The 27,386-nt window shown below is 36.4% G+C and overlaps 1 protein-coding gene across 2 annotated transcripts; it reads right to left on the reverse strand.

The window, feature by feature from the left end:
• Positions 1–538: 538 nt before the first annotated feature.
• Positions 539–26,935, reverse strand: CXXC4 (CXXC finger protein 4). Of its 2 annotated transcripts, none has more exons than XM_033105329.1 (4): positions 26,806–26,935; positions 26,113–26,188; positions 22,334–23,670; positions 539–4,442 (listed from the first exon to the last, which is right to left on the reverse strand). In XM_033105329.1, the coding sequence occupies exons 3-4, from the start codon at positions 23,411–23,413 to the stop codon at positions 4,398–4,400; spliced, it is 1,125 nt and encodes a 374-aa protein (XP_032961220.1). In that variant the 5' UTR covers positions 23,414–23,670; positions 26,113–26,188; positions 26,806–26,935; the 3' UTR covers positions 539–4,397. The 2 variants fall into 2 exon arrangements, with proteins under 2 accessions (XP_032961220.1, XP_032961221.1); XM_033105330.1 differs by lacking the exon at positions 26,806–26,935 and adding an exon at positions 26,305–26,511.
• Between the last annotated feature and the right edge of the window lie 451 nt (positions 26,936–27,386).

Below are 27,386 nucleotides of genomic sequence, written 5' to 3' on the forward strand. Positions count from 1 at the left end.
AATACTTTCAAGTACTATCACCAGGACTATTCATTCATAAGGAATTCATGGGTGCTTTCTCCTGGCACACTTATGATGGAGAAGGAAGGAGAAAAGTTTGGATACACTTATTTCTTCCTCTGGATGACCTTTCAAAGTTGTCAACAAAAATATATCCTTCAGAAATGTGAAAAGAATCATGTTCTTCTTTTTTCCTTTCTTTAAATATATGAGAAAGACAAAAATATATGAGGAAAAACAAAATGAACAAATCGGCATATTTTATGAAAGATTTATATACAGTATTCATTTTGCTAACATAAGGGCAATTGTATAATTATAAACTTTTTATCATAAACAAAATTAGATTGTCAAAATCATATGCTCTTACGTAAAAGCCCACAAATAAAAATTTGTTCATGGAAAAATAGAGATATTTTGAATACTAAAGTCCTTTATTCAACAACACAGAAATTTCACAAAAACAACTTTACTGGGCAAATTGAATGTGTTTTTTTTTTTTTTTTTTAAGATTTTTTACAGTTTTGTACATGCCCCATAAGTAATTTTCTTTAATAAATACACTGTTTTCCAAAACTGCTTTTTTATAATTGCACAAGCATACATACACCTTACACAAATATCTATTAGAAAATGTAATAGATAACTGCACAGTTCAGAATAGGAGAACACTGTGAAAGGAGTACATTTTGTGGCCCATGTTCCTGATATATCTCTGAGTTCCTCGCAATTGTGAAAACAGAATCCCTCCTAACATAGTAGCTGTCTTTCATTCACTAGGAATACAGATCTCAGTGTGAAACTGCCAAATTTAATAAAAACAAAATCTAAAACATTTAGCTGTTAGATGAGAACCAACTGTTTGATATCACTGTGAATCTAACCATGATCAAAGACCCACTACAGCTTTTTGCTAACGTATTTGACCCTGAATGGTGTGTTCATTTAACTGCTTTCGTTTTCTCATTATTTGATTACAGATAATATCAGCTTAAAGACTTCATGTGTTTTAGTATTAATTGTACAACTTACATGCCAGGGGTTCTGAATGAAAGAAAAGGAATATTCCTTTCTTTTAGTGATTGCTTAATATTAATTCATAGGAAGCTCACTATCTCTCGCTCCCTATAAATGTGTTTAGAAGAAGGATATTGGGTGTTGAGGATTAAGCAACCAGGGGGCATTTTTATATACTCTTATACTGGAGGAAGATTATTTTTGTCTATTCTCTCAAGGATGGACACATTTCTGTATATATTCCTCCACTTGTACACATACAGGTAGAATCCATCAGAAAGCCATTTTGGTCTGAAAACCTGGAAAGAGAGATTTGCATTATGGTGTTCTTGTGATGTTAGTTAGGGTGCTGAGTGACAGCTGACAATGAAATCGGTGCATTATGCACCACCACCCCAAGGATTTTCCATGTTTTCCCCAAATGCTGACAGTATATGGCATCCCTTCGTCTACACCTAGAGAAAGCAAGACTCCTGTGTATGTAGACTTCTCTTTACAAAGTTATATTTGGCTTATCTGATATGTAATTTTTTAAGCTGTGTAGATAGTTCACATGATCTATATACACTGAATATGAAACATACAGTGAGGAAGTTTTAAAAGTTACATTTCATTGGTATTTTAGAATGATGAAAATGTAAACCTTTAAATCACCCGCGTAGGGTCATAATGATATGCTTTACAAGTTCTCAGTACATAGATTTAGCGGGAAGAGAATTAGAGTGAGGCCAAAAGAGTAATATCTTTTTTCAATATCATCAACGAGAACTTTATACGCACCCTACATTATATAAATAGAGTTTTACCAAAAACATAAAAAAGGTGGTGTAAAAGAACAATATCAAGAATAAAAACATGTAAGAATTAAAGAAAAGCTACACTTTTCCATTTTAATAATCAACAGATTTTCTTTCATTAAAAAATTGAATTGACATGTAAAACACCACATTTTACAATATACAGATTTATAAGTTCTTTAAGAAAACCAACCAACAAAAACACATCAAGACATGCAACACTAGCATGTATTTTAGACTCTTGGTACATTGCTATGAGATCTTTATACGTTACTGTATGCCTAATTTAGCCCGAATAGAAAAAAGTTTGTTTCACTTCTGTAATAACAATCATTTTCCAAAAAGCAAAGCAAGCTTACCGTTTGAGTGTGAAGTAAGTTTTCACTTACTTGTAATTAATTAGCACATTGGTTAAAAAATAAGTAAAATAAAAATGGAACTAGAAAGAACTCATATAGCTCTCATTGTTCCTACAGCAGAAATAGAAATTCTAACTAGAAACCCTCAAAGGAATATACAGCAAGTAGAAAGCTATCTCAAAATTAATATACAGCACATTTTAGTCTGTGATTTTTCAATTCTCTTCTCTAAACATGGATAGGTGTAATACATCATGAATTTTCCTCAAAAAGGCAATTTGATCATAACTGTAGACCTTGCATTCATACTCTAGGCAAGTTAACTAACACAAACTTGTTTTTCACACTGGCATTTATAACTTATCCACCCTTCCTCCCTCCAGAACTCTCATGATGAAGTGCTCCTTCCACGTTTTTAAAAATCTCCTCTGTTAAATTACTTCCCATTCAAAACTACAAGTAGGCTTTTAAAATTACTCATATGCTAGTCTTTCTAAGATTTTGAGTCCTTTTCATCACCCTCTCTCTTCTCAAGTTATTTTTCTTTGCATGATCCATTTTGCTAACATTTTTCAAAAGGCTAAATGGATATCGTAGGCTAAAATCACTGGCTAGTGGATAAAGAACAAAAAATGACAGTAACATGGCAACTTCAATACTCTGTGTTTTTGCTAAACTCTGTTTTATTGCTGAAGCTGAAAATAGTCTCTATGATATCTGACAAAAAATAAATAAACTTTTTAGGTATCATGTCATCACAAATAATATTTGTCCTCCTGGGACAGCCTTAGGAACCCTGACTGCCATAAGAAAACCAAATTCTACATGAAAAGGTGACCCAGGACCTATGAAGCATTACTCCTTTGTATTTGGGGGCTGTTTGCATTTATGGAATTCCACAGAGTGGGGCCCTGTCTTCTCAGGAACGACAACAGCATCGAGTGACAAGAATGGACATGGGAGCAATGGAACATTCCACTGGGGGCCTAGAGGAAGGCCACAGGTACGACTGTGAGGCTATGAGAAAGGAAGATAAAAAGATTAAAATGCCTCACTTTTATGAAAGTGTTTAATTCTTTTTAACTTAAAAATATACCTAGCCGTGCCTCAATGCAGGAGGCCTTCATGTGTTCAAATTTTAAAACAAAACTATCCCCTTAATATCATACACGGAATTAAAACATTTGGATACATTTTATGGTTTATTTTTCCTACGAAAATATAAGGCAAAAAATAAACAAACAAAAAATACATACAGCCCTGCTGGACTGGTCAAAAGATGTCAGTCATGGATTTCTCCCCCTAAGATATGGTACTTTATTCTGTATCCTAGAAAACACTGTTTAATTTTTTTTTTAATACAACTGATTCTGCATGTTCCATCTACTCTGAGTACTCCGTCTTACAGTGCAACCCAAGACAAGTCAACTACACTAAGTATTTGGGAGGTATACCCTTCTGTACAGCTCGTTTGTAAGCAATGCAAGTGCATAACCACTACTCTAATATAGTGCTCAAAAGATTAATTGAAACTTTCATCACATCTTCTCCTCTTATAACAATACAACTGAAGGTCATTGCTGGATGCATCATAATCTTTTCATCTTGTAAAACTTGGCATCAAGTCTCTACAGAAAGATGCATGGCAAAACATGCCACTGCTGTTGCTGCTTCTAGAAACAACTGGCAAAAAATATTTAAAGCTAAAATTTATTGCTCCAGATTTAACTCGCAGAACCATACTGTTGTGTACAAACTGTTAATCTCCATAGATGCTCAGACGTGATTGTCTCCTTGTGTCTAAACACACAAAATACAAGCTGCTATCTGTACAGTTTACAGTACTGAAACACATATATTTGAAAATGAAGTACAGATATGTACTTTGCAAAGATACATGATTTTACAGCAGGGGTTTACCTAAACTTATTTTTTTTTTACAGCCACTTTCAAAATAGACAACAACTTCACTAGTATAGCTAAATTACATCAAAGAAAGAATCAGTATATTGAAAGTAAATAGACTGGCCAATTCCCCAAGCTCCCAGATTATTTTTATATGTCTTTTTTCCTTTTCTTTTCCTTTTTTTGAAGAAACCCCTATACATAAAATGAAAATAATATCTGGATATTTTCTTCAGTGGTGGACTAAGCAGTTTCTTAAAACAAGACATTAGTTTGCCCTTCACTTCCAAATGCCTTGAAAATAAGATATACTACTGCTTTAAAAGAACCATCGGAATGCTTCAGCGCTGGGAACAGGTGTTCTCTATAAAAAAAGAGCAAGAAAACAAGTTAAGCTTTCTTTCCATGCCAGTATAAAATTAGATTTTTCTCCTTTACACCTCAACAATATTTTTAGTCAGCAATACACAACATAATGACTTGTATATTTCAACATTTAATAAAAATGTAAGTGTTCAATCTTAGAACATTACAAAAATTAGAATATTGAATTTAACGCTAATTTACTGAATATAATGATTAAAAAACACTGGTCTAAAAAATAGAGGCAACATAGCCTAGAACATGGATAGAAATCAGAATAAAGGTGAAGGTTCAAACTATGAATCAATTGCAGGAAGACCAGCCAGCAAGTGGGCTTAACATCTGTACCTGCTACATACATATGCATCCTATGCAAGGCTGATGTTTAGAATTCAGTGAAGTAATCTTATTCTGGAGAATTTCTTTTATAACAGGACTACAATAAATATTACATCAATCTTACTTCTATCACTTAACAACTACTAATGCGAAACATTCCTGCATATAATCTAATCAGAACAATACTGACAAAATATATCACTATTTTAAAGTAAGTCTACATTTTCACCAAATTAATGTCATATATATGAAACAAACTTATACTAACCAATGATACTCAATGGAACATAACTATCCCTTTGTACCATAAAAATACTATAGATTTCCAAAAGAGTAATAAGCTAGCACCCAAATATGAGAAATGCTTTTAACAAAAAGTTTATAGTTACTATGGGTTTTCTTGTTAAACAGTAGTTAAGTCCTGAATTTTCCTCTCTATTTAACATTACAGCAATTCTTCATGCCTTACTTTTTTTTTTTATAAATCATAATCACAAGAGTACATATTAAAGATACATCAGAAACAAGATAAATGTAAATTTTCCTGTAGGGGCAAATGAAAGAAAACTGATTTTATTCCTTAGACCAGTCCAACACGCCTGTGTAGACCATAAGATGGTAAATAAACCGAGGATAAATAAACTGGTATGTTGAATGTTACCAAAATATTGAATGGGTATAGAACACATACACACACACACACACACACACACACACACACACACACATACACACACAAACACATGCACATACCTGGTAAAGATTAACAGCACTTGAATTTCATATTTCAGAAAATACATAAAAATGCCACTATAAACACTTTTCACTAATTGGGGTTAGCTATATTTATGTTCTCACACATGACTTATTTGGTTGACACAGTCTTACTTTAGTAATGCCATCTAAAAATAAAAGTGGATTACATGATTAAGATGTCAATTGAAATTTAAATGTATAAACTAAGTTTTCTGGAAAGCGGAGCTATTTTCACCATCTGCATTAAAAATATATATTTTTTAAAAATTGTCCTCACAGTGAACACAATAAATTTCAAAATGAATGTGTTAAGAACAAACTAATGTTATCTAATCCAAGTTTGCATATATGTATATACAAAGATATTTAACTCATGCAGTATTTTCTGAAAGCCCAAATCAAAAGGTCCACTGTTACCATAAAAAATAGTTCTTATCTTATATTTTGCTTCTGACTCCTCATGTTTTCATCTGTTTTATTCTCTCTAGCTCACTAGGCATACCTGGATCCCCATCATTTGGTTGAGAAAAAACCCTTTACTGCTTTCTAAAATTAATTTTTGAATGATAAATGTAATAATTACATATGCTCATCACATTTATTTAATCATCATTAAAGGAATTAAAGGAAACATAATATATTCATTGTAATATTCATGCTTCACACACACACACACACACACATATAAGCAGTAAATGAAAACTTAGAAGTTTATACCAGATGCCAACTTGCTGCCTGATGCCAACTAAGAATAAATTTTATATATGTATGCATACTTATATAAATGTAGTCGTTTTTAACAAGATAAGTTAGATCCAAGCATATCTATGCAATTACAGACTCACATATGAAAAATAAACATGTGCATATATATTCATGTATATTCACATTTACATGTATAGCATATGACAGAGATGCCAACTTAGTCTCAGATGCCAACTGGAAACAAGATTGTAAGTATATACTTATGTAATTTTATATCCTGATAAACATATATGTTTATAAGAGATAAACAGAAAAAATATATGGAGTATATTTTTTAAATAAGATGAACTCCTTATGTCTTAAATATATTTTTAAGTCTCTTTTCCAACTTTTTGCTCTTCCTGTGTCTCTTTCCACTACTCAGTGTTATTTGCAATATTCAGAAAAAGCAAGCTTTATAAAATGCCACCTGAGATCAAAGGTCATTGTTTTAAGAAAAAAGATAAGCACTTTTCAATGCTTGTTAGAACAAAAATTAATTAGCGCAAGTATGAGAAAAGAGCTGGTTTTCTATATTAAAAGGCTCTGTCACAAAATAGCTCTGTGACGTGCATACACTGAGACCACTATGTATCTCCATATACGTATAAGGATATGGACAATCCACTGCTCCAGAGGAAGGGAGAAGATAAGCAAGGAAGCATCTCTTAAAAATGATTTCTCTTTTATATTAAGATATTTGAGGTCATGGAGCCTAAAAATGATTAGTACGGTAATCACCTAAAAGCTGTGAGAAAACTTAAGGAAAATCACTGGCACATCAATTAGAACAAATTATCAAAGCATTCAACCAGAAACTTGAAGTGTCCCTTCTCTAACAGTTTTATTTCAGGGTTAAAAAAGTAACAAAGCTCCTCAGTGCCCCATAGGCCACACAAAATGCATGATGCATATCCAATTTCCTGCCAAATTTTCACTGGGCTCACTGGAAATTTACTTTAGGGCTGGACTGCATTCTTTTCAAGATGGGTGAAGCAATACTGTTTTCACAGGTAAAATATTGGGTTAAATTACAGGGTTTTGATTAAGTCTGTACTAATTTGGGGACATACCTTCTCCAATTTTGTCATCTAATGAGAGCATTTTTGTAAGAAGACTTCCATTTTAAATGGCGCAGGAGCTCTGAGCACCAACGTGGGGGATTACACACCCTGACCCCGCTACCTTTGGGTTATATAAATTCAGGAGTCCCAGCTGGGGAATCACACTCTTGATGAGATTACAGTGACTTTCTGGATCTCAGTGATGCTTGCAGGAAATCGTTATCCTGAGTGACAGGAAAGCCAGATTCCCCAGGAAGAGAAGGGGGCGGGAAGGAAAGTTCATCAGCATTGGTTAAGGCAGCCCTCACTGCTCATGCAAGGTGCCAACATTGACAAAGAGCCGTCTTGCTCCCAGGAGACTAGACTGGGAGAGCTGGAGACGGCAGGTTTGCAGCCCCAGTTTTCCGTCAGGTACTGCTGTAAAGCATGGTGTTCCAGAGAAGTCATCCCTATATGAGCCAGATATGAAACGACTTTCAAGCTTAAAGGAATAGCTTCTGTTTCCCTGCTAAATAACATTAAAAAGCCAGCGTATTTCCTTGAATAGAAGAATGCTATAATCCAAACCCAAGTAGATTTTACATTTACTTTTTAAAATATGATTATATATTAATATGTCTCTGGAAGAAACGTATTTCAGTTTCATTTTCATTAAATCAGCAATGAAGAAATAATTAAACACCATAAAATAAATAAGATTCCCAAAAGCGGCCACCTTAAGAATTAAGCATGGCTTTCTCTTTTTTGGTGCTTGCTAAGCAGTCACACGGACTATGTAGCATCTTCAGGGCCTCTACATACTCTTGTTAAAATATATTAAGTCTGATAAAAATCTCACTTCCTAAAAACTGAAAATGCTGTTTCTATAACTCCGTACATATGGAGACAGGTGGCACTGGCAATTCATATCTCAATACAATATTTAAAATACAGCAGTATTCAGGAGGCAGTAAAACGAATCGTTTTAAATGAGCTCAACATGAGTTTTTGAAGAGCAAATTAAAGATAACTCAATGCTAAAATTTACTGCAGAAGACATGTTATAAATTGAGGTAATACGGATGACCTTAGCAAATTCTGTAACTAAAGTTAAGTATCTTCCCACTGTTTACTCATACACTTTCTAATCCAAAACTCAGTGATTTCCCTAAGCCTTCAGAACTATACTGTGAAACAGGATGGCTCTAATGCAGTGATTTCCAAGCTGAAGTCAGTATTTTGGGGTACCATTATTCTTACACTAATCACAAAACAATTTCTTCCACTCCCATTTATTATTAAAGAAACGTAAGTCATCCAATCATTTTCTGATTCCCATGTAATGATGCTTTCTCCAACCAAAAGCAAAGCAATTTCAAACTGTAGTTAGCCAATACAACCTCTTGTAAAGTCTTTTGAAATACCGTTTTCACTGTGAGGAGTTCCTACTGTTAAGTTTTTGGACGCGTGGGCATTGAAGGCCTTGAAATTGGAAACCACCACTGAATTTGATTTACCTCTTCACACTAGAACTTGAAAACCTTAATGAACCACTGAATTTTGCAACAGAAAGTATGTGAATAAATATGACAAAATAAAATAGTAAGTCACTAGTTTGCCTTTAGATATACTATTATATGTTGTTTTGCCCTCTTTTGATACTTTTCAACCTTTGGGGTGTTTTAGATGAACAAAAGGAAAAGAATTCCCGATGGTAAAAAAAAAAAAAAAAAAAAAAGTACTTTTTACCAAGATTTGATTCACAAAGAATGCTAAAATATCAAGTTACATATACTGACAATATTTAAAAACTTACTAGTGGAAAGTTGTATTGTATATAAATGGAAATGGGAAATTGTATTATATATAATGTTATGAATGTGAATACACACATATGCACATTAATACAAATCTTGGATAATGAATTGGTCTAAAATGATACCTAGCAAATGTTAGATACCCCCTCAGAATGTTTTTAGCAGAAATACTTTTCTATATTCTATTTACAAATAACATTTTAAAAATCATAATCCAGCAACTACAATAGAATTATTAGTAAATCCAGGTACAGCAGAGGTAAGTCTGAGAGAAAAATTATCTTACGATAAATGATAATCTCACAGTCTAATAATTTCCTATTATAACAAAAAACAACTTTACATTTTAATAATAATACCTTAATTTAAAAACACGAGGATTGACGTACGTATGCACTGTTTTCACTTTTTTTTATTATTATTTGTTTATTAAGATTTTATTTTTTAGAGCAGTTTTAAGTTCATAGCAAAATTAGGGAAGGTGCAGAGATTTCCCATATGCCTCTTGCCTCCCACACCTGTATAACCTCCTCCCTCATTATTAATACTATTTTTTTTTTATTGGGGGAAAGGGAACCGGACTTTATTGGGGAACAGTGTGTACTTCCAGGACTTTTTTCCAAGTCAAGTTGTTGTCCTTCAACCTTAGTTGTGGAGGGCACTGTTCTGTTTTCACTTTGTAAGTTATACCTAACTTACTTTCTCCTTGGATCCTGCTGTAATATATATACTCATATGTATCATATATGTCATATATACACACACACACACACACACATACATACACACACACACACACTAGGTTAACTTTTCTCATAATTCATTGTTATTTCTCATATAATATGTATAAAGCTTTGGTATACTCACATCTGATTATTTTCTATTATCCAGATATAAACTAACACCACCTATCAATATTACCACTAATTAGAATATTAGACCCCTCTTTAAAAGGAGGAAAGCACCAAATAAGTAACTGAGTAATTTAAGGACCCAATTTTTTGGAGGCCTAAGGTGATTATAGGGAGCATTTTACGTGTTTGGTTTCCAAATTGACATTTGTGGCCAGGATTTCTCTGATTAATGGTAGAGAACTAGAGATGGGTTTTCATTTGAATGGGTGCTCTGAGGGCTCCTGCTACTTCTGCCTTAAAAATAAGCAGAATCACCATCACCACTGAGATGGCAGGATTTCAGACTGTGACAGCAAGACTTTAGACGGTAAGCCTGGCTAACTTTTGTAAATGAAAGATGAGTTTATATATTATGTTGTGAAGGTACTAAGTTAAGTCAATATGATGGTAGAGCCCATTAGGAAAACAACTGTCCAAATAGGAATTTGTGTGTGGAGTGGAAGAGTAGGAAGGAAAGTAACAGCTTAACATCATGATTCACACTGGTCAAGAAGTGACCAGAAAAGGCACCCATTTTTGGTCCTAGTATCTAATATAACTACTTTATTTAGGCAAGTCTCTTGATTAATGCGATATATGATTATTATATTTCAATCATATAATATGATTATTATAATTCAATTATATTTGAAGTATTTGGTAAAACACTTCAAACCTCATCCTTCCAACAAATAAGTAAATTTACTGTACTACAAATAGTAGTTTAATGATTGAAATGTTCTTTGGCCTATGAAAATAAATTATAATAGAATGGTACCAGCAGAAAGAGGAAAAGTTTTCCACAAATTTAAAAAATTTGATCCGCAAATTTAAAAAGGTGTTTTTGAAAAATTGCTTTATATAGTATTTTTAACCTTATGTACAAGAAGGAGTGTGAAAGAAAATTAAAAGTAAAATTGAGATTTAAAAAGCAAAAATTAGTTTAGTAAAATCAATACTATACTGTAAGAACGAATAAAGTATTTAAAGTTCATTTTATTTATATGTTTATGTCATTTATGAATCGATATATAAATATAGATGGTTATAAATAAATCTGAATACACACACACACACACACACACACACACACACACACTGCAGAGACAAAAGTTAAATTATTCTATCTCCCCTCAAAGTCACTCTACTAATTCCTGCTGAACTCAACAATACCTTTAGGTGAGATCATTGCTAATCAACGATTGAAAACAATCAGCATTCTTTTTATGACCAAGTTGTTGGACAATTTTGAAAATGTAGATCAATTCTAAAGCAAACAGTGAACTTTCTTGTTCTTTTATAGAAGAAAAACATTTATGTAAAATGTGAGGAAATGGGAGGTAACTTAAAAATGTATATTAAGATGTTATTTTTAAAACCACAAGAGCTATGATTTAGACAGCCTCTAGCTTATATGCAAATAAAATATAGTAGCTACACCTAACCTCTATAAAAGCAATTCAAATTATGGTGCTTCTCTTTGATTATTATAGATCTAAGAATTTAGAAAATATTCATTTTTTTCTGTATTATATAAAAAGTGAAAATAAGTTTGATAGAATTTTTTCTCTTAAGCTGAATTCTGTAAAATTTTGGATGTAGTCATTGAACTTCATTTTGTTCAGAATCGTCTATGATAAAAATCCAAACACTGAGGCAGATCCAGCCTAGAAAACAAAGCATTTTTTATGTCCATGAATTACTTAGAAGAATTTAGAGAAAATTTCGAGCATTTCAGTCAATCAGATGTTATCACAATAATGTACTGGGTTAGAACTATATTTTTGAAAATAATACGTAGCTTTTGGAATAGTTCGTCTTTAAACAAATGTTTAATAATGGCAGGTGCCATCTGAATGAATGTTAAAATTCAAAATCGTTCTGACTTTCAGTCATTCTCCTTAATTTTCTTTTTTAAGTAATAAAAGATATACAGTAAAAATTGTTAGACTTTAATTTTATCAAATTATGATATGTTACTCTTTAGAAGTATAATTTGGGTAATCTCCCTTATTCAGAGGATATGCACTTTTAAGAATTCTCTACTACCACAACATCAGCGAGATTTGAAGTATTTAGATTCAAATTTCTCCTCAGGGAATTTTCATGAACTACTTTTTCTATAAGTATCATGTGCTCCATCTTTTTGCAAACATACTCATTTTCACATAGTTAACTAGCAAAGTAAACTAATAAGCCCAACATTTTCTCAGGCAGATGATTTATAAAATGCAGTGATTAATATTCTTTTTGTAATTTTTCTGGAGTCTTTTTCATATGTGCAATTCTGTATTTTCCAGCAAGTTCTTCTTATAATCTTTAAAAATTATACTATTTTTGAACAATTAGTCTGTATGAATGCTGGAGAGCGTCTATCTCCCTAAACACCATCATTAATTTTGAACACTAGTTTCCTCATCTGGGCCTTTGTAAGTTTCTAATTGCAGACTTAAAAGAATTAATCTTAAAAGAAAGAAAAATGAGAAGAAAGAAAAAACTAGTTAATTTCCCGAAACTATTTTTTCCACTCTAGTAAACGAGAAGAAACAATGCTAAGAGCTTCTAGTGGGTCTAAACCCAGATTTATGTAATCTTTTCAAAAATGTTGAGACATTAACCATTTCCACTAATTTCTTATTTAAACCAGACTCAAAAAGATAACCTTGAGCATGATAATCCTTTCTGCCAACAGGCTCCTTTCTGAATTCCTTTTAATCTGTAAAACTACAGTCAGCCTGCCTACCCTCCTTTCTTCAATCCCTCCCTCCCTTTCTTTTTTTCCTGCCTTTACTTCAGTATGGCCCTGTCTCTTATTCAGGTCAAATAAGGGTTGCCACCCAGTACTCTGTAAAATATGTTTGAAATAACAAGTCATACCGTAGATTCTCAGTATGTTCAAATGTTCAAGGCAAGTTATTTATCTTTTTTTTCATTCCTTGAAAAATTCTGTAATACTAACAGAAAACAATAGTATACCACATAACTACATGAGGTAGCCAGGTAGAGACCACAGACAGCAGTTTGTATTTCTTATCTAGATCTGGGGAAGAATTAAGCCAAGGATGAATTAATGAATCTCAAGATTTTTAAATAGGTGTGAGATGCTTCCAGAGTTTTCTAAAATTTCAATTATATCATGTTAAATATGTCCATTTCCTAAGATTGTAAGTGGGAAACTAAGTATCTTGGATAAAATAAGATACTCTATTGTTAGGGAACAACATGGGTATTGGAAAAAGGCAGGAATAAAGAAAAGTTTGAGTTCTTTAAGCTAAGGTATGTGCATGGGTGTACGTTTGTGTGTGTGTGTGTGTGTGTGTGTGTGTGTGTGTGTTTATTCACAGCACTTACTACAAGTCTTAGAAAATAACAGTCCCTACCTAAAGATTTGTTGACTTGAACTGATCAATGGTTTACCATGTATTCATGATACACAGACCTGTCTAGGGGAAGTAAAGACACATTACTTATAGAAACACATTTAAATTTTATGTTTTATCTTGTTAACATTGTTCCATTCACAAATATAATTTCTTTCCTCACTACAGACTTGTTCGATAGTGTTGTTGCTGTCACTAAACTATTGTTAAACATTTTTGACTGCAACCAACAGTTAGAAATACATTTGACACAGCAGCCTAGTATGTGCCTACATATACATTTATGCATGCATACATTATTGATGCAGAAGTTTAACAATATGTACTCTTACTACATGTGATACACTCATATATTTTCATTCCACTCTATTCTAGTTTCTAAAAATCCTGGTGGTAAGCCAACAGATTGGTTTCATGGACCACTAATGTGCTATCATTTGGAGTTTGAAAAACACAGCTTCATGCCACACAAATAACATATTTATGTGAAGAGAATCACCCAAGGAAAATCCAAAGCCCTTCCATTTCATAATGAATTTAACTCTCTATATAGCAGCCTTACATACAAGATCCAATATGTATGTCCTTTGGGATGAAAAAAATGCCAGTGGTCTCTATTTTGTTTTTCATGAATGAACATTAGAGCAAAGTAATGTTTACTAGGAGATTCCACATTTTCTCACTTCTCATCCATCTACATACAACTGAGAATTTTATCTCTTTTCTTTATTCTTGACTCCATTAAAATCATCACTGATCTCATTTAACCAATAAACAAGAACATTTCCCACAGATAAGTCTTTTCCCAGCACAGTTATTTTTCTGGCACTGATTCACCATCACTCAGAATCATCATTTCCACACAATTAAATTCATGTAGCCTATTATTCTTTTTAAAATGTATTTCATCTCTTCACTATGAAAAGTTTTGGAGAAAATATATCTTCTCCAGAAATTGCCAGATTTGCTGAAATACCCATGATTCTTCCTGATCTATAAACATATATCCCTTTTTCTTCTCATCCTACTACTTGATCTCTATTCTTTTGATACCATCAATCATCAAGAGTTTTTTTTAAGTCCTTGAGCAACAAACAGCACTTTCAGCAGTTTTCTCCATACTCCGACACTTCCTTCACTTTCTCAAGAATTTTCTGGAAATATGAATTTAGATATTTAGATGCAAATGAGACCCAGATGGGACACTTCCCACCCATCTTGGAAGTATTCTCTTTTAGTTACACTTGGGAATCCTTCTACTAAATGTTTCAAAGTGATAAAAATAATACTATCAACTATAGCACAATCTGTTTTTCCTTGTCTCTAATTCAGCTGCCACTTCACTGAACTTGAGCCTCAACTCTGACTCCCAAACCAAATGTACTGAGTCAAGTCATGAAAAATCTTCCTTGTTTTTAGTTTCCATTCTCGGCAAAACTTCTATAACTGCAGAGGCAGAGCAGACATCCATATCCTGTCTTGACAAAGTTCCTTCCAGATACTACGGCATTGTTTCCTGGCTTGAATATCCTTTCCCCTTTGTTTTTAATGCTGTTTTGGTTAGTATTCCTAATCTTTTAGGGCTTATCGCTGTTTTCTGACAGAAAACCACCAGCCTTTTCTATTACAGCTCACTGACTTACTTCACAAATACTCTCTTCTTATTTAAAAGAAAAAAGAAGTCTCTGTAGTCACTTCACTCACGTTTTATTTCAAAATGTCCACCTGTTTGATCCCAACACACACACACACACACACACACACACACACACACTCACACACAAAACCTATCTTCCAAAACAAAAGTAACTGTACAGTATTCCAGTATTTGTTAAATATGTTCTCCAACTAGAATTCATAAGCAAGCATTTAACCATTTATTCCTTCCAATGATTTTCTCAAACTCACAATTCACATTTAGAATCATTCCCTGTATCTGTCCAAATAAAGACAATAGTAGCCAAACGAAGGTACCGAGTAAGTAAAGTGAAACACACACACACACACACACACACACACTATTAAAAAATAGATAAATTAATCGTGGTGATGTGCCTTTGATGGAGAAAAAGGAAGAACACTAAATTATCTAATTACTGACTACTGTAGGCAATTTGACAGGTATAAGCACAGGAAAACTTGTTTATTGGGTTTATCTTTCCAAGTAAAATCAAACCAGGTTTTGATGAACTGGATGATTAAAACCAATGTTTAGATTTGTGAAAACTATAAGTAACCTCTTGGTCCACTGAACTATCTCTAAACATAATTTTCTTCTACTCTACTTTTTATTGATGACTTTAAAATAGGAGAGAAATTGTATAGCATCTTCCAGTATGCAAAAAACATTAACCTACATATATATTAAAAAGCTATAAGGTAGGTTGATATTAACGCCATCTTATAGATGAGGAAATAATAAAGTCAGAGAAGTTGTACTGATGTATTCAACATTGTTTAAGTGGTAACTTACTTAATGCTAGTGGAGCCTCTTCCAAAACCTATTATCTAAATGTGGTCTTGCAGCCCAAATGTAATTTTTAATCATAAAACAAATAAAAAGCCAAGAAACTAGTAGTCGATTTTCTGATTATAACTTATATTTGGTTTATATCAGCCAAAGAAATACATCTTTAGTATCAGTTCTTTGAAAAATTAATTTTTGGCTTTGCCATTGTAAGTAAGAAATGTAATGTGAAATAGATGAGTTAAACATTAAGAAATAGAAAAACAAAACAAAACAAAATTTAACAGGCTCCCTCTCATACCTGGCTATGGATTCTTCTCTTAAAATAAATTAAGAGAAAGCCCCGAAGTTTCACAAAGGAAAAATATTTCTCATAATGTTTTAGAGTAGAAGTTAACAAGCCTGCTGGGCTCCTTTTAGCCCCTGCAGAGCTAAGTCTTCAACATTATTAAATGGCTGTCGCATCTGAAGTATGGTACAACATAACTCAATAAACAACAGCAAACATATGATGCTGAATGCAGGGAGGCTTTTCGATTACCCTGCAGAATAATTCAATTTCGGGACAGGTGTTTGCATGTGATGGAACAAGATAGGACTGAAGGACAAAACCACCGGTGTGCCCCTACCCTCAAGATTTTGAATCTCCTAAGGATAACAGCATAATGCTAGATGAAAAAGTATGTTAAGAATGAGCAGAAACATAAGTGAAGGAACAAAATTCTGCATGCACAAAATTTTCAAAATGTCCACTAATTACAAAAAAGAAAAAACTTGCTGAAAAACAAGTTTTTCTAAAAAGTCGTATTTTCTAGAGTGCTTCACTTCCTCAGCCAAGATCGTCTCACATTCTAATCGGTGACTGAAAAATCACACTTATAAAAATGAAAGATTTTACCATTACTTTAGGTTCATTTATGCTTTTTAAAAACTAATCTAAAAACAAGACCACAGCAATTAATAAAAGAGCAGTCCTTTCTTCAGTTTGCATATTTACACGGGCCTTTCTATAAATCTTGAATTTAACCTATTAATTACATATTTTATATGATGAATACATGAGTTTAATTTTTTTCATATAAGATGAGGAAAAATAAATGTTAGAAATGGAAACAAGTCTACCCTTGTGAAATTTATTAGGTAGCAGGGCATTTTGTTATGCTTAAAAAGTAAACTGTTTTCTGGTAAAAGTGAACTACATATTCAGACAACCTGACCAATTGAGGTTGCACAGTAAGTTCTAAGAGTACCAACTACTCCAGAAGTGTTTTATGAAACACACTGCGACCTATTTCTGAGGAATACTCAAATAGTTTTATGTTTTACTTTTGATTCCAGAAAGAATATTCTACCAGTGTTTCCAGGGTCACCCCATCATAGACCTTCAGCCTCAAACCCATTAAACCAGAGCAAATATGGATGAAATGCCCATCCTGTTTGCACACCTTTGAACTTTTAGTTTTACAGACTATGTTTTATTAAATCGTTTTGTATTTATCAGTCTGCAAGTCAAACTATACAAAACTCTTAACTATTCACCCAGGAAAATAGTTGGCTAAGATTACCCAAAATATGCAGCAATATAGTAATCAATTTATTAAAAAGTTTTAAAATCAAGTAACTTTTATTTCCCTCATCACTACAGTTCCCATTCTTATTTAAAATACCCAAATATTTTTATCAGATTAAATTGAAGTCTAAAGTTTGTTGTTGTTGTTGATTTACTCTGATTGGCTTTCTAACTGTTTGTTTGTTTGTATTTTGTTTCATGATGATTGAATTTTGAAGAAATATTCTAATAGGACAATTTACAAATTAATTTTAATTACTTTTTTTTCACTATTCCTAACTGCATTCCAAAAGATTGCTCATAATTTACATGATATTTGAATGGGTTGGGAGTATTGTTTTCATTTAGAAAATATTAAAAGTGTATGGTTCTTTCAAAAATAATTTTGACTATCTTGTATTAAATTTGGTGATGGAAAGAGAATCTCATTAGACTTGTATCACAGTCTGATACCTTGGTTATAAATCTATTTTGTGACTTCAGTCAAAGCTGAATTTTTCTGTGCGTTTCTCTTTTCACTTATGAAATTCAGTATCTTTTACCTACATTATTTATTACATTCTAATGTTAATATCTATCATTTTGTTTGAATTTATTGAAAATAAATTCATCTTTCCCTTTGACAGTTATATATTTGCATCTTGAGATTAAAACAAAAATTTATATTTTTTATGCTGGTATGCTTTTGATTCTTAAAACTGAAAATTGAAAACTCATTTTTAAATTATAATCTAAAATGACAAACTAGCAGATACTTTAATTTAAAGTATAAAACATTGTATTTTACCTATAAATTTTTTTAAAGTCACCAAACTTCAAAAACTTATGACATGATCAATTATTGACTGGTTTCATTATTTAACTACAGAGAACAAGTTTGAGTGACACACCTACTTTATGTATGACCAATGAATTTCTGCATGTATTTCTTCAGGAAGCAGGTGCTTTCCTTCTGTACAAACTGCAGACAACACTGTGTCCAGAATTTTACAATTGGCATTTGTGTGGCTGGGGCTCATAGAACAGCATATATATGTAATGTGCGCCCCACCCCCTACCCCTAAAACACTTCTAAATCAAGTTATCAAGTTTGGGGCAATATCTGGATGTTTTCCACCACACCCCTTAGAAATTCAGCCTAATTTGTGGAAAATAATTGTTGGCCTGTACATTCAGCAGATAAATTTTAAAGAGAGAAAAGAAAGAGAATGGAATTATCCTTATTCCTGACTTTCTAGTTTCTCAGTCTTTTCACTCTAATGTGTCCCTTTCATGTTCCTCCCCCAGTGCAGGGAAAGCCTGGGTGGTGGCAGTGTGTAACTCACAGCAGAGAGCCAAGAGTGGGGGCAGGGAAATCTCCCGAGGCGCTGCTTACTAATGTAATTCCATAAATCAGCTAATGGGAGAGAAACCAGATCTGTGTGGTCTCTAATGCTGTCCCACAGAGATCAATCATGTCACCTGAACAATGTTCACGGCCTGAGAGGCTGGGGTTGCCCTCGGGACAATTTTATCCCTTGAGCCATATCAAGTTGGGATATTTTAAAAAGTTAGATCTTAGTATCAGAAATGTAACTGCTGTGAATATAAAATCTGAAGGATCACCTTTGTATGAGACAAAGTGCTATAATTTATTATCATAATATATAACCACGTTTTTTAAAATATCTGATAATATTGATCATTTAGGATACAAATTTTTAAGATAAGTTTTGTCACATTCGGGACATACAGCATTTGTAATAACTGCTTTGAATAACTGGTGATAATTTTTAAATATAGTAATTGACAAAATGAAGTGTTATATGCGGTATCACAGGAAAATTAGCTTTATGTGCATTATCATATGGAATTTTATTAAGGAGGTGATTTTATAGACAAATTTCTAAGTCATTAAGATGCTCCAAAAATGAGACTAAGGAGAAACTATGGAAATAAGTAAAGCAGTTTTAAAAGGAATGCTAGATGGAAGGCTTTAAAAAAAACATGGGCAAGAATCCCAACACATCCATGTGAGTGTGGCTTAATTTCACTTAACTCACCCTGAAAATCTGCTTATGCATCCAATCTTTTGGATAAGAATAGGTCAAAGAAAAGAAGGGCGCATGAGGTTTGATGTGATAAATAAGAATATAAGTAATGATTATGATCCAGATATTAATCAGTGTCCATAATTTAAAGCTAACAAATAGTAGCTACTGAACTTACCCCTGAAATCCACAGGTATATCCATAATGAATCCCCAAATTACTATCCTCAGCTAGGGCATCTATCCAATCTGCAAAACATCTCCATAGATGATGATAACGTACAGGAACCAAATCAGAGAGGGAAGCAGGTCAGCAGGGGGGCTTTTCACCAACACACAACCACTGCTCCAGTTTGGTTCAGTCATGTAAACCCTGTCACTCTGACATGCGGCCAGCTGGTTTCCTACAACCATAACTGGGTGGTTACACATGTGCTTAAGGCAATCATGCTGCCATTGCCTTTTAAAAATGACCTAGATAGAACCATAGTCAACTAAACACACACACACACACACACACACACACACACACACACACATTTTTTCTTTTTTTCCGCCAAAAAGCATTCTATTAATAATTTTAGCCTTCAACCACGCCCCATTCTCTGGTAGGAAGGGTATGTACTTAGGAAAACATCTTCAGAGAGCTCTACAAACAGAAATTTGTTTCCCTACCATTCACAACCCATCTTTTGAAGAGCCACAGAACTTTCGTGTACCTGGATTTTAAAAAAGAAGAAAAGGCAATACTATGGAATCATATGTGATCAAAATGCCCAAGGAATGTAAACATCACAAGTTTGTGGGGAAACAATCAAAAGGGAGAAGTACCGAAATTTATGAAATTTGCTTAAAGGGACAAATCAGCAGAAAACCTGTTGGTATTCACATTAAATTCCTTCAGAGTGGTCACTTACTAAATACATCAGAATTACACATTGGTCCTGTCCACTAAATACCCTAAATTGGGATGCAGGCAGTGCCATGGGTCTAGCTAAAGATGAGGCCTATTAGTAATACCAAATCTATAATTCTAGATACCATAGTTCAAGAGGAAAAATAAAAGCCATGTAGTTCTTAACAACTGGGTATTAACGGAAAATTTCAGTATGAACTGAGCTTTAATTTACCATGGGCCTTAGAGACCTAGAAGTTCAAAAGCTAAAAACTAATTTTTGCCACCTAAGAAAATACAAGGATCTATATATTTTAAATTGCTATTATCTTTACTCAAGCACAGTTGCCAATGGAAATGTAATACCCACCCACCCTGAATAAAATCAAACTTTTGACAAAGGGATGAGTTATTTTATAGAGTAATAAATGCAATATTTTGATGGAACTGATCACAGTAAATGATGCTACCAATATATACTGATTTTTCTTTGAATCCCAAAGTGCTACATGCTTTAATTTATATTAATAGAACTTTTTAAAAATCTGTATCTTATTTGTGTTCAAACCTGCAACAAAGATCTTTAACTCTTTTGTTCTTTTAAAGACCAGTTCTTCATGGTGAAAACTCATTGAGGAAGTGTTCACAATTTTTTAAAAGAATGTGCAGGTGTCCTGATGATAATTTGTGAGAGCCACTCTTACCCTATAATCCAGCCCATAGAATACTCTCTGAGGCTAAATCCACTATGTTCTCATGTACATATGAACATCTAGCCATCCACTCTGTAAATTTTATCAAGGGGCTAAATATGATTACTTGTCCATATCTCTTGCCTAAAAATACCACCAAAACCATTTACCTGTGATTTTCCTTTTTTGTTTTGACCATATGATCAAAACATGAAATTTCCATTATGAAATTCCCACCAAACACATCAATCTCTGTACATAATTAATGCCTAATTTAACAATTACTTAAGTGAGAATCTGTACATTGTCTGTTTTAAGGACATATAGGAAAAAGAAACTATTATTGACCATCTAGGGTATCAATCAAAACTGTGCTTGGTGTATAGCACAATTTTATAACCACAAATATGGTTACTTTGTCATATACAGAGCCCAAAGCACATCTTTTTCTGGCAACTGAGTTTTAGGTATCATTTGTTTCTGAAACCATGTAAAACCATGTTTAAATAAAATTACCATTACCTGCCCAAAATGAACTAATTGGATCGCTTTATTCTAAGTCAAAATCTCCTTAAAAATTGCAGATGGTGTTCCGCTTTCTATACTATTTCTGCTTTCTCAAAAAATAATAGATATGCACAAAATAAAATAGTAAACAGAAACATTGTGTCATGGTGAGGAGAAAAACTATTGTACAAAGGGATAGAAAATCCCCTTTTGAACCCCTCTATTTCAGCTTCAATGAGTGTGTGTGTGTGTGTGTGTGTGTGTGTGTGTGTGTGTTTTAATGGGAATATAGGCTTGTGTGCCACAAACTATGTCCTCACTATTATAATTGGACCACTGGTAAGTCTCTCTTAGCTAATAAAATTATATAGGATGTGATGTGTCCAATCCTTTGGGCAGAGATACTTTTAAAAATAATAAGGGGGGGGGGAGGGCATATGAAACCACCAAGGGAAATTTCTGACCATACTGAATGTGAAAGTTCTGATTTTTCAAACCAATTACATTAGTTTTCCCTCAGAGATAAAAAGGAGGGGCGCCCTCCCCATCTGGAGGGCGGTTCCAGGGAAGTGCAGCTGGGGAGGGTGGTGGAGAGGCTGTGCCCTCCGCACACCACCGACACCGGTATCTTACAACCCGAATGAAGCTTCAGGAAAGGGGCACTGCATCTTGAAGCCAGACATGAAGCCCTGAAGGGAAGAGGAGAGGGGAGTGAGAAGGGAGGGGGGAGACTGGGAAACAAGAAATCATCTCCTCTGACCTCTAGCGAAGTGCCAGGTTTTTTCTTTAGCTCTTCACATTTTCTAAATTTGCAGATCTGGTGTCCCGTTTTGCGGTTCCTGCAACTGCTGCAGACGCCACAGTTGATGAGCCTCTTGCAGGGCACGCAGACCCCACACCTTTTCCTCTTCTTCTTGGCCGGGTTGGCTCCGCCAGCTCCCCCCGAGGAGGACGAGGAGGAGGAGGAATGATTCTGCGGGCAGTCTGCCAGATTGGCAATTTGAAACGCACTGTCTGTGACGGCTGCTGAGGCTGCTGCGGGGGAGTGAAGGGCTGTCATGACGATGACCCCTGGAGGTAATGAGATGCCCCCTAAAGCCGGGATAGCGGAAAAAGTCCCCACGCGCTCGGGGAGATTCATTATCTCTGCTTCAGCAGCGCCGCATTTGAGCTTGTTCATGCATTCCCCCGCCAAAGGTCTGCAGTGTTCAGGGGATAAGGTGGAGAGGAAATTAGTATTTGCCATTTGCAACGACGGCTCTGGCGGGCAGCCAGCTTTCCCCAGCCTCTGGGAGTCGTTTCGGTGGTGCATGCTGGTCCTGCCGCCGCCGCCGCCGCCGCCGCCGCCGCCGCCGCTGCCGCCGCCACCGCCGCCGCCGCCGCCGCCGCCGCCCGCGGGGAGGATCGCAGAGGAGGAGGCGGAGGAGGAGGCGGCGGCGGAGGAGGATTTCCTGCCGCCCCCGCCGCCCCCGCCGCCGCCCCCGCCGCCGCCGCCCCCGCCGCCGCCCCCGCCCCCGCCGCTGCCCCAGAGCATGGCGGTGGCGGCGGCGGCGGTGGCCGCGTTGTCGCAGTTCCAGGGGGACATGCCGATGCGCGCGGCGGCCGCGGCGGCGGCGGCGCTGCTGGGGAAGATGGGGGTGGTGATGCGCGCGATCTTGGCCGCCTGCGGGAAGGCGCCCCCGTTGGTCTTGTAGAAAGAGGTGGCGAAGGAGCGGTAGCGCTCCATCTCCGAGTTGTAATCCACAAGGCTGTTCAGGGCCCCCTCGGGCAGGTGGCTCTCCTTGGGCAAGCCCGGGGCCTCCGGGCTCGGCCCGGGCTCCACGCAGACATTGGTGTTCATGGTGCAGGGGGGGAAGAAGGGGTGCAGGGTGGAAGTGGGGACCGTCTGGTCCGACACCTGGGTAGGAAAAGGGGGAAGGTGGGGGGGAGGGAAGGGGGTGATGGTGGTGTTGGGATGGGGGCCGAGGCGGGAGGGGAAAGAGGGTCTGGGTGGGAAGAGCAAGGCGAAGACTGCTTTATTTCTCTCTGGGGCGCATTTCCACAGACGGTGAATTCCCAGGCAGTGTCTTCCTTTGCATTATCCTCCAACTGTTACAACTAAAATAAAGAAAGTCATTCCAACGAGCTGCACGAGGAAAAAGATTAAAAATAAACAGCCTTCCTCACTGTACCCCACCGCTTACACTGAAAGCTCCCACATTCTTCGTCAGGTCGTTTGCATAACAATCATCAAGCCGTGACCCCCACACACAACCTTCCCAACCCCGCTCCCTTCCTCCCTGCTGCACACCACAGCTCCTCCCCCTTATTCTTATAACCCTCCTGAGAAAATGTATTAATAGCCAGGATACCCAGGGAAAGAGGAAAGACTGGGGTGACAAATGCTGAGGGAAAAGGGCAATTGGAGTGCTAAAGACATGCAAATCAGGGGTGGGAGGGCGATACTACCTATAAGCAGAGGGCATTTAAACATTATGAAATGTGTGAACAAGTGCTGCCTGGGCATGCAAATGCTGTAAAGTAGAAAACAGCAATGGCCCTATGAGGAAAATGAACAGGAAATTAGCAAATGAAGTACAGAGAAAGTCTACAATACAGCCTAGTATAAACTGTAAGCAAACACAATACAACTGAGAGCTAAGAGACTGCCCACATACAATCTGAACTAAAGAGGCAGGGAAAAAAGAACTACCAGCTGCCACAGTGTCCTTCTGTGTCTGCGGTCATTAGTTTGAATCCCAGCACAGCTGGCTCTGTTAGGGTCTTAATTCAATGGACCAAGGACAGGTCTCAATTGTACAAGCCATTTGGTGGTGGGGCTTGGTGGGGGTAAGAGGGTGGTGTTACACTTGTTAGAAGAAAGAAAGGGAAAAAAGGTGGACTAGATTTTTTTTGAAATACTACAAAAAATGTCACAGGTTTTAAACAAGTGCCTGCAGCCACTGTAAGAATATTCCCAATAATTCCTGCTGAAGATTCCTGTCTCTTCCCAAGACCAGAAGAAAGCATGGGACTTTTTTTGTGTGTGAGGATCTGTCAGTCACTGGTTTTTACATTAAGTAAATGTATGTGTGTGTGTGTGTGAGGGGAAACAGTGTTGTCCCTTAAGGTGTTGTTTACCTGAAGAAATAACCATTAAAATGATATTTTTCTTTTGCCCCTTTTAAGAGGAAAGTTTAATGTTAACTGGATATTTGCATTCATCTCTTTGCTTATAGGCCATTATTTTGCTTTAGGAAGAGGTATTTTAGTTGTTTATTACAGAGGAAGAGGTACATCACAGCCTTTTAAGAAGAAAAGCAAAGACATAAAGTGTATATGAACCTAAAAAAAAAACCACACAACAGTTTCTTTGTTTCCAGATATTTTTTTTTTAGGCCAAAATATCTTTTTGTAGCATCTTTTGAAGCACACATATTGGTCTAGAATATGGTGTTCAGGGAATTCTAAATGGGGCCCAGTAGTCTCAGTCTCAAATATTCAGTTCAAAATGGATATCAATTATAGTAATTATGCTTATAATTAGATTAATGAACCATTTATGCCCAAACTCCAAGTGCAGAAACTTCAAGACCTGCTTATGAGGTGCCCTAAAAAAAGGGGGTTTATGTAAACAAATCCCTATTAGGCAAAGTAAATCAAGATAAGGAACCTCACCCCAGGCTGGATTAGAAGCTAGCAGGCATCTTTCAATCACAGCAAGTCCCTAATCACTCAGGAACCACCTCTGTGGTTTCCTATTAGGAAAAACTGCTCCCTTCAGAGCTCTGATGGCAATACAAAGGGTGCCCCCAAAATGCTCCTGGCTAAATATTCTTGATGCTTGGAAGAGGGTGGGGGCAGACACAGCAAGAATATGCATATAGCTTCAGTTTCCACGAATCACATTGTAACTGCTCCTCAAAACTAGTTATGCCAACCATGCATTCGATATCATCACATTGAGTGGAGGGGAAAATTTCAACGTTTTAGTCTTTTGACCTTGTTCCAAATAAAGAAATAATTTAATGTCCCCTTTTCAGAGTATTAGAGTGGTGTTTCCAAACACAAGCTTTCCTTGTTGCCATCACCTCCCCCTTCCTCCCTCAAGGTTTAATGCCACCAGAAACTGTAGAAAATGATTGTGCCCAGGATCCAGGTCATTATTGTTTAATCAATGCATCTCTGGAGCATGAAAAAGGTACCTAAGCCACAGCTATTGTTTGGATTTTCTTTAAAAAGCAAAATAACACACACACAAATAACTAGAGTCCTATTGCAAAGCTAAATTAGACATCCATACTTCATGATCCTGTTTTGCCTTTAAACAATGTGACTGTACATGTCTCATATTGTATGTGTCTGGTCTACCAGAGACATAGAGAGCAAAGGTCATATTTAACATTCAGGAGGAGGGGCGGGTGCAGATTAATTAATAAATTAATACAGCAACGCCTTTTGTTGCTGGAGTCCAGCATTAATAATCGACTTGCACAATCCCAACGGACAGCAAACATTTAAGAGAGAAAAGCCCGAGAAAGAGAAAGAAGGATCACTTACCAGTCTCTTTTTATTTGGGGAGCCTTAGAATTTGCAGACGCTGCCAGTCTGCCTTTAATTAGTTGCACATCACCCCCTAACACAAAGAAACACAAATCCAGATGTGTCTTGGCAGCTCCCAATTACAACTTTAATACTTGTAAACAAACTGTTGGGGGGATAAATAAATATGCGGATCAAAAAAAAAAATACCTGTAAATGGCTTTTTTTTCTTGTTGCAGAGAGAAGGAGGAGGAGATGGTGTTAGTGGTGGGGGTGGAAGGAGGAGGAGGTGGGGGGAGAGGAAAGAGCCGAGTGTGAGTGTATGTGTGAGAGCGCGGGGCTGTGCTCGGTGGTCTCTCCTCTCCCAGCGCGTTGCTCTCCGTCCGTCTCCAGTCGCTGTGTGCGAGGGAGGGAGGGAGCCGGGGAGTCCTCTCTCTCTCTCCCTCTCTCCCTCTCTCTCTCTCTCTCTCTCTCTCTCTCTCTCTCTCCTCTCTCTCCTCTCTCTCCTCTCTCTCCTCTCTCTCCTCTCTCTCTCTCCTCTCTCTCCTCTTTCTCTCCCTACCCCCCCTTCTCTCTCTGTTTGTGTGTGTGTGTGTGTGTGTGTGTGTGTGGTTGCTGGGGGAGGGGAGTGCGAGCGCCCGGCGAGGGAGGAGGCGGGGGCGGGGGCGAGCGGCTCGGAGGTGAGGAGGACGCAGGGACGCGGACACCTACTGATGATTGGCTGCAAATTACACGGGGAACAAGAGGCGCACGCGGGCCCGCGCTCCCTTCACAAATCCTCTCCGCGGCGGTGGAGCCACGTTTCCCTGCTCGCCCGCCGCTCGCCCTCCCTCCTCGCGACGGCTCCCCGGCTCAGCCGCCAGCACAGGGGGCTGTTGATTATTTTCTTTCGCTCTCAGAGATAATTGTTTGGAAGGGATTGGAAAGAGGGCGTTTCCGCCACTCTCTCGCTGCGTGTGGAGTGTGTGCGTGCATGCGTGTGCGAGTGTGTGTGTAAATAAACTTGTCTGGGTTTTCTGGCTGGGTTGAGAAGAGAGTACAAGAAACAGAGAAAAGGTCGTGTTTGTTTGAAGAATGCTCTTAGTTCGCACGCTACCCCGATGGCTTTTAAATAATTTTCCTGGTGTACCCAGAAAGACCAAAAAAAAAAAAAAAAAAAAAAAAGTACCTTAAGGTCTTTAAAGTAAGAGAAAACAGATCAGTGTTCTGGTTCAAATCTTTTGAATATTATTATGCCAGAATGTAAAAGAGAGAGAGAGAGAGAGAGAGAGAGAGAGAGAGAGAGAGAGAGA

Source organism: Rhinolophus ferrumequinum, chromosome 5 (genome assembly GCF_004115265.2).
Source record: "Rhinolophus ferrumequinum isolate MPI-CBG mRhiFer1 chromosome 5, mRhiFer1_v1.p, whole genome shotgun sequence".
In the NCBI taxonomy this organism is placed as follows: Eukaryota; Metazoa; Chordata; class Mammalia; order Chiroptera; family Rhinolophidae; genus Rhinolophus; species Rhinolophus ferrumequinum.

What these genes read in the sequence shown, in the direction of transcription:
- CXXC4 (XM_033105329.1), bottom strand. Translation starts at nt 23,413, where the DNA reads ATGAACACCAATGTCTGCGTGGAGCCCGGGCCGAGCCCGGAGGCCCCG. An exon ending in AACCTGGCACTTCGCTAGAG is followed by an intron (nt 4,443 to 22,333) that starts GTCAGAGGAGAT and finishes CTTTTTTTATAG; the next exon opens with AGAACACCTGTTCCCAGCGC.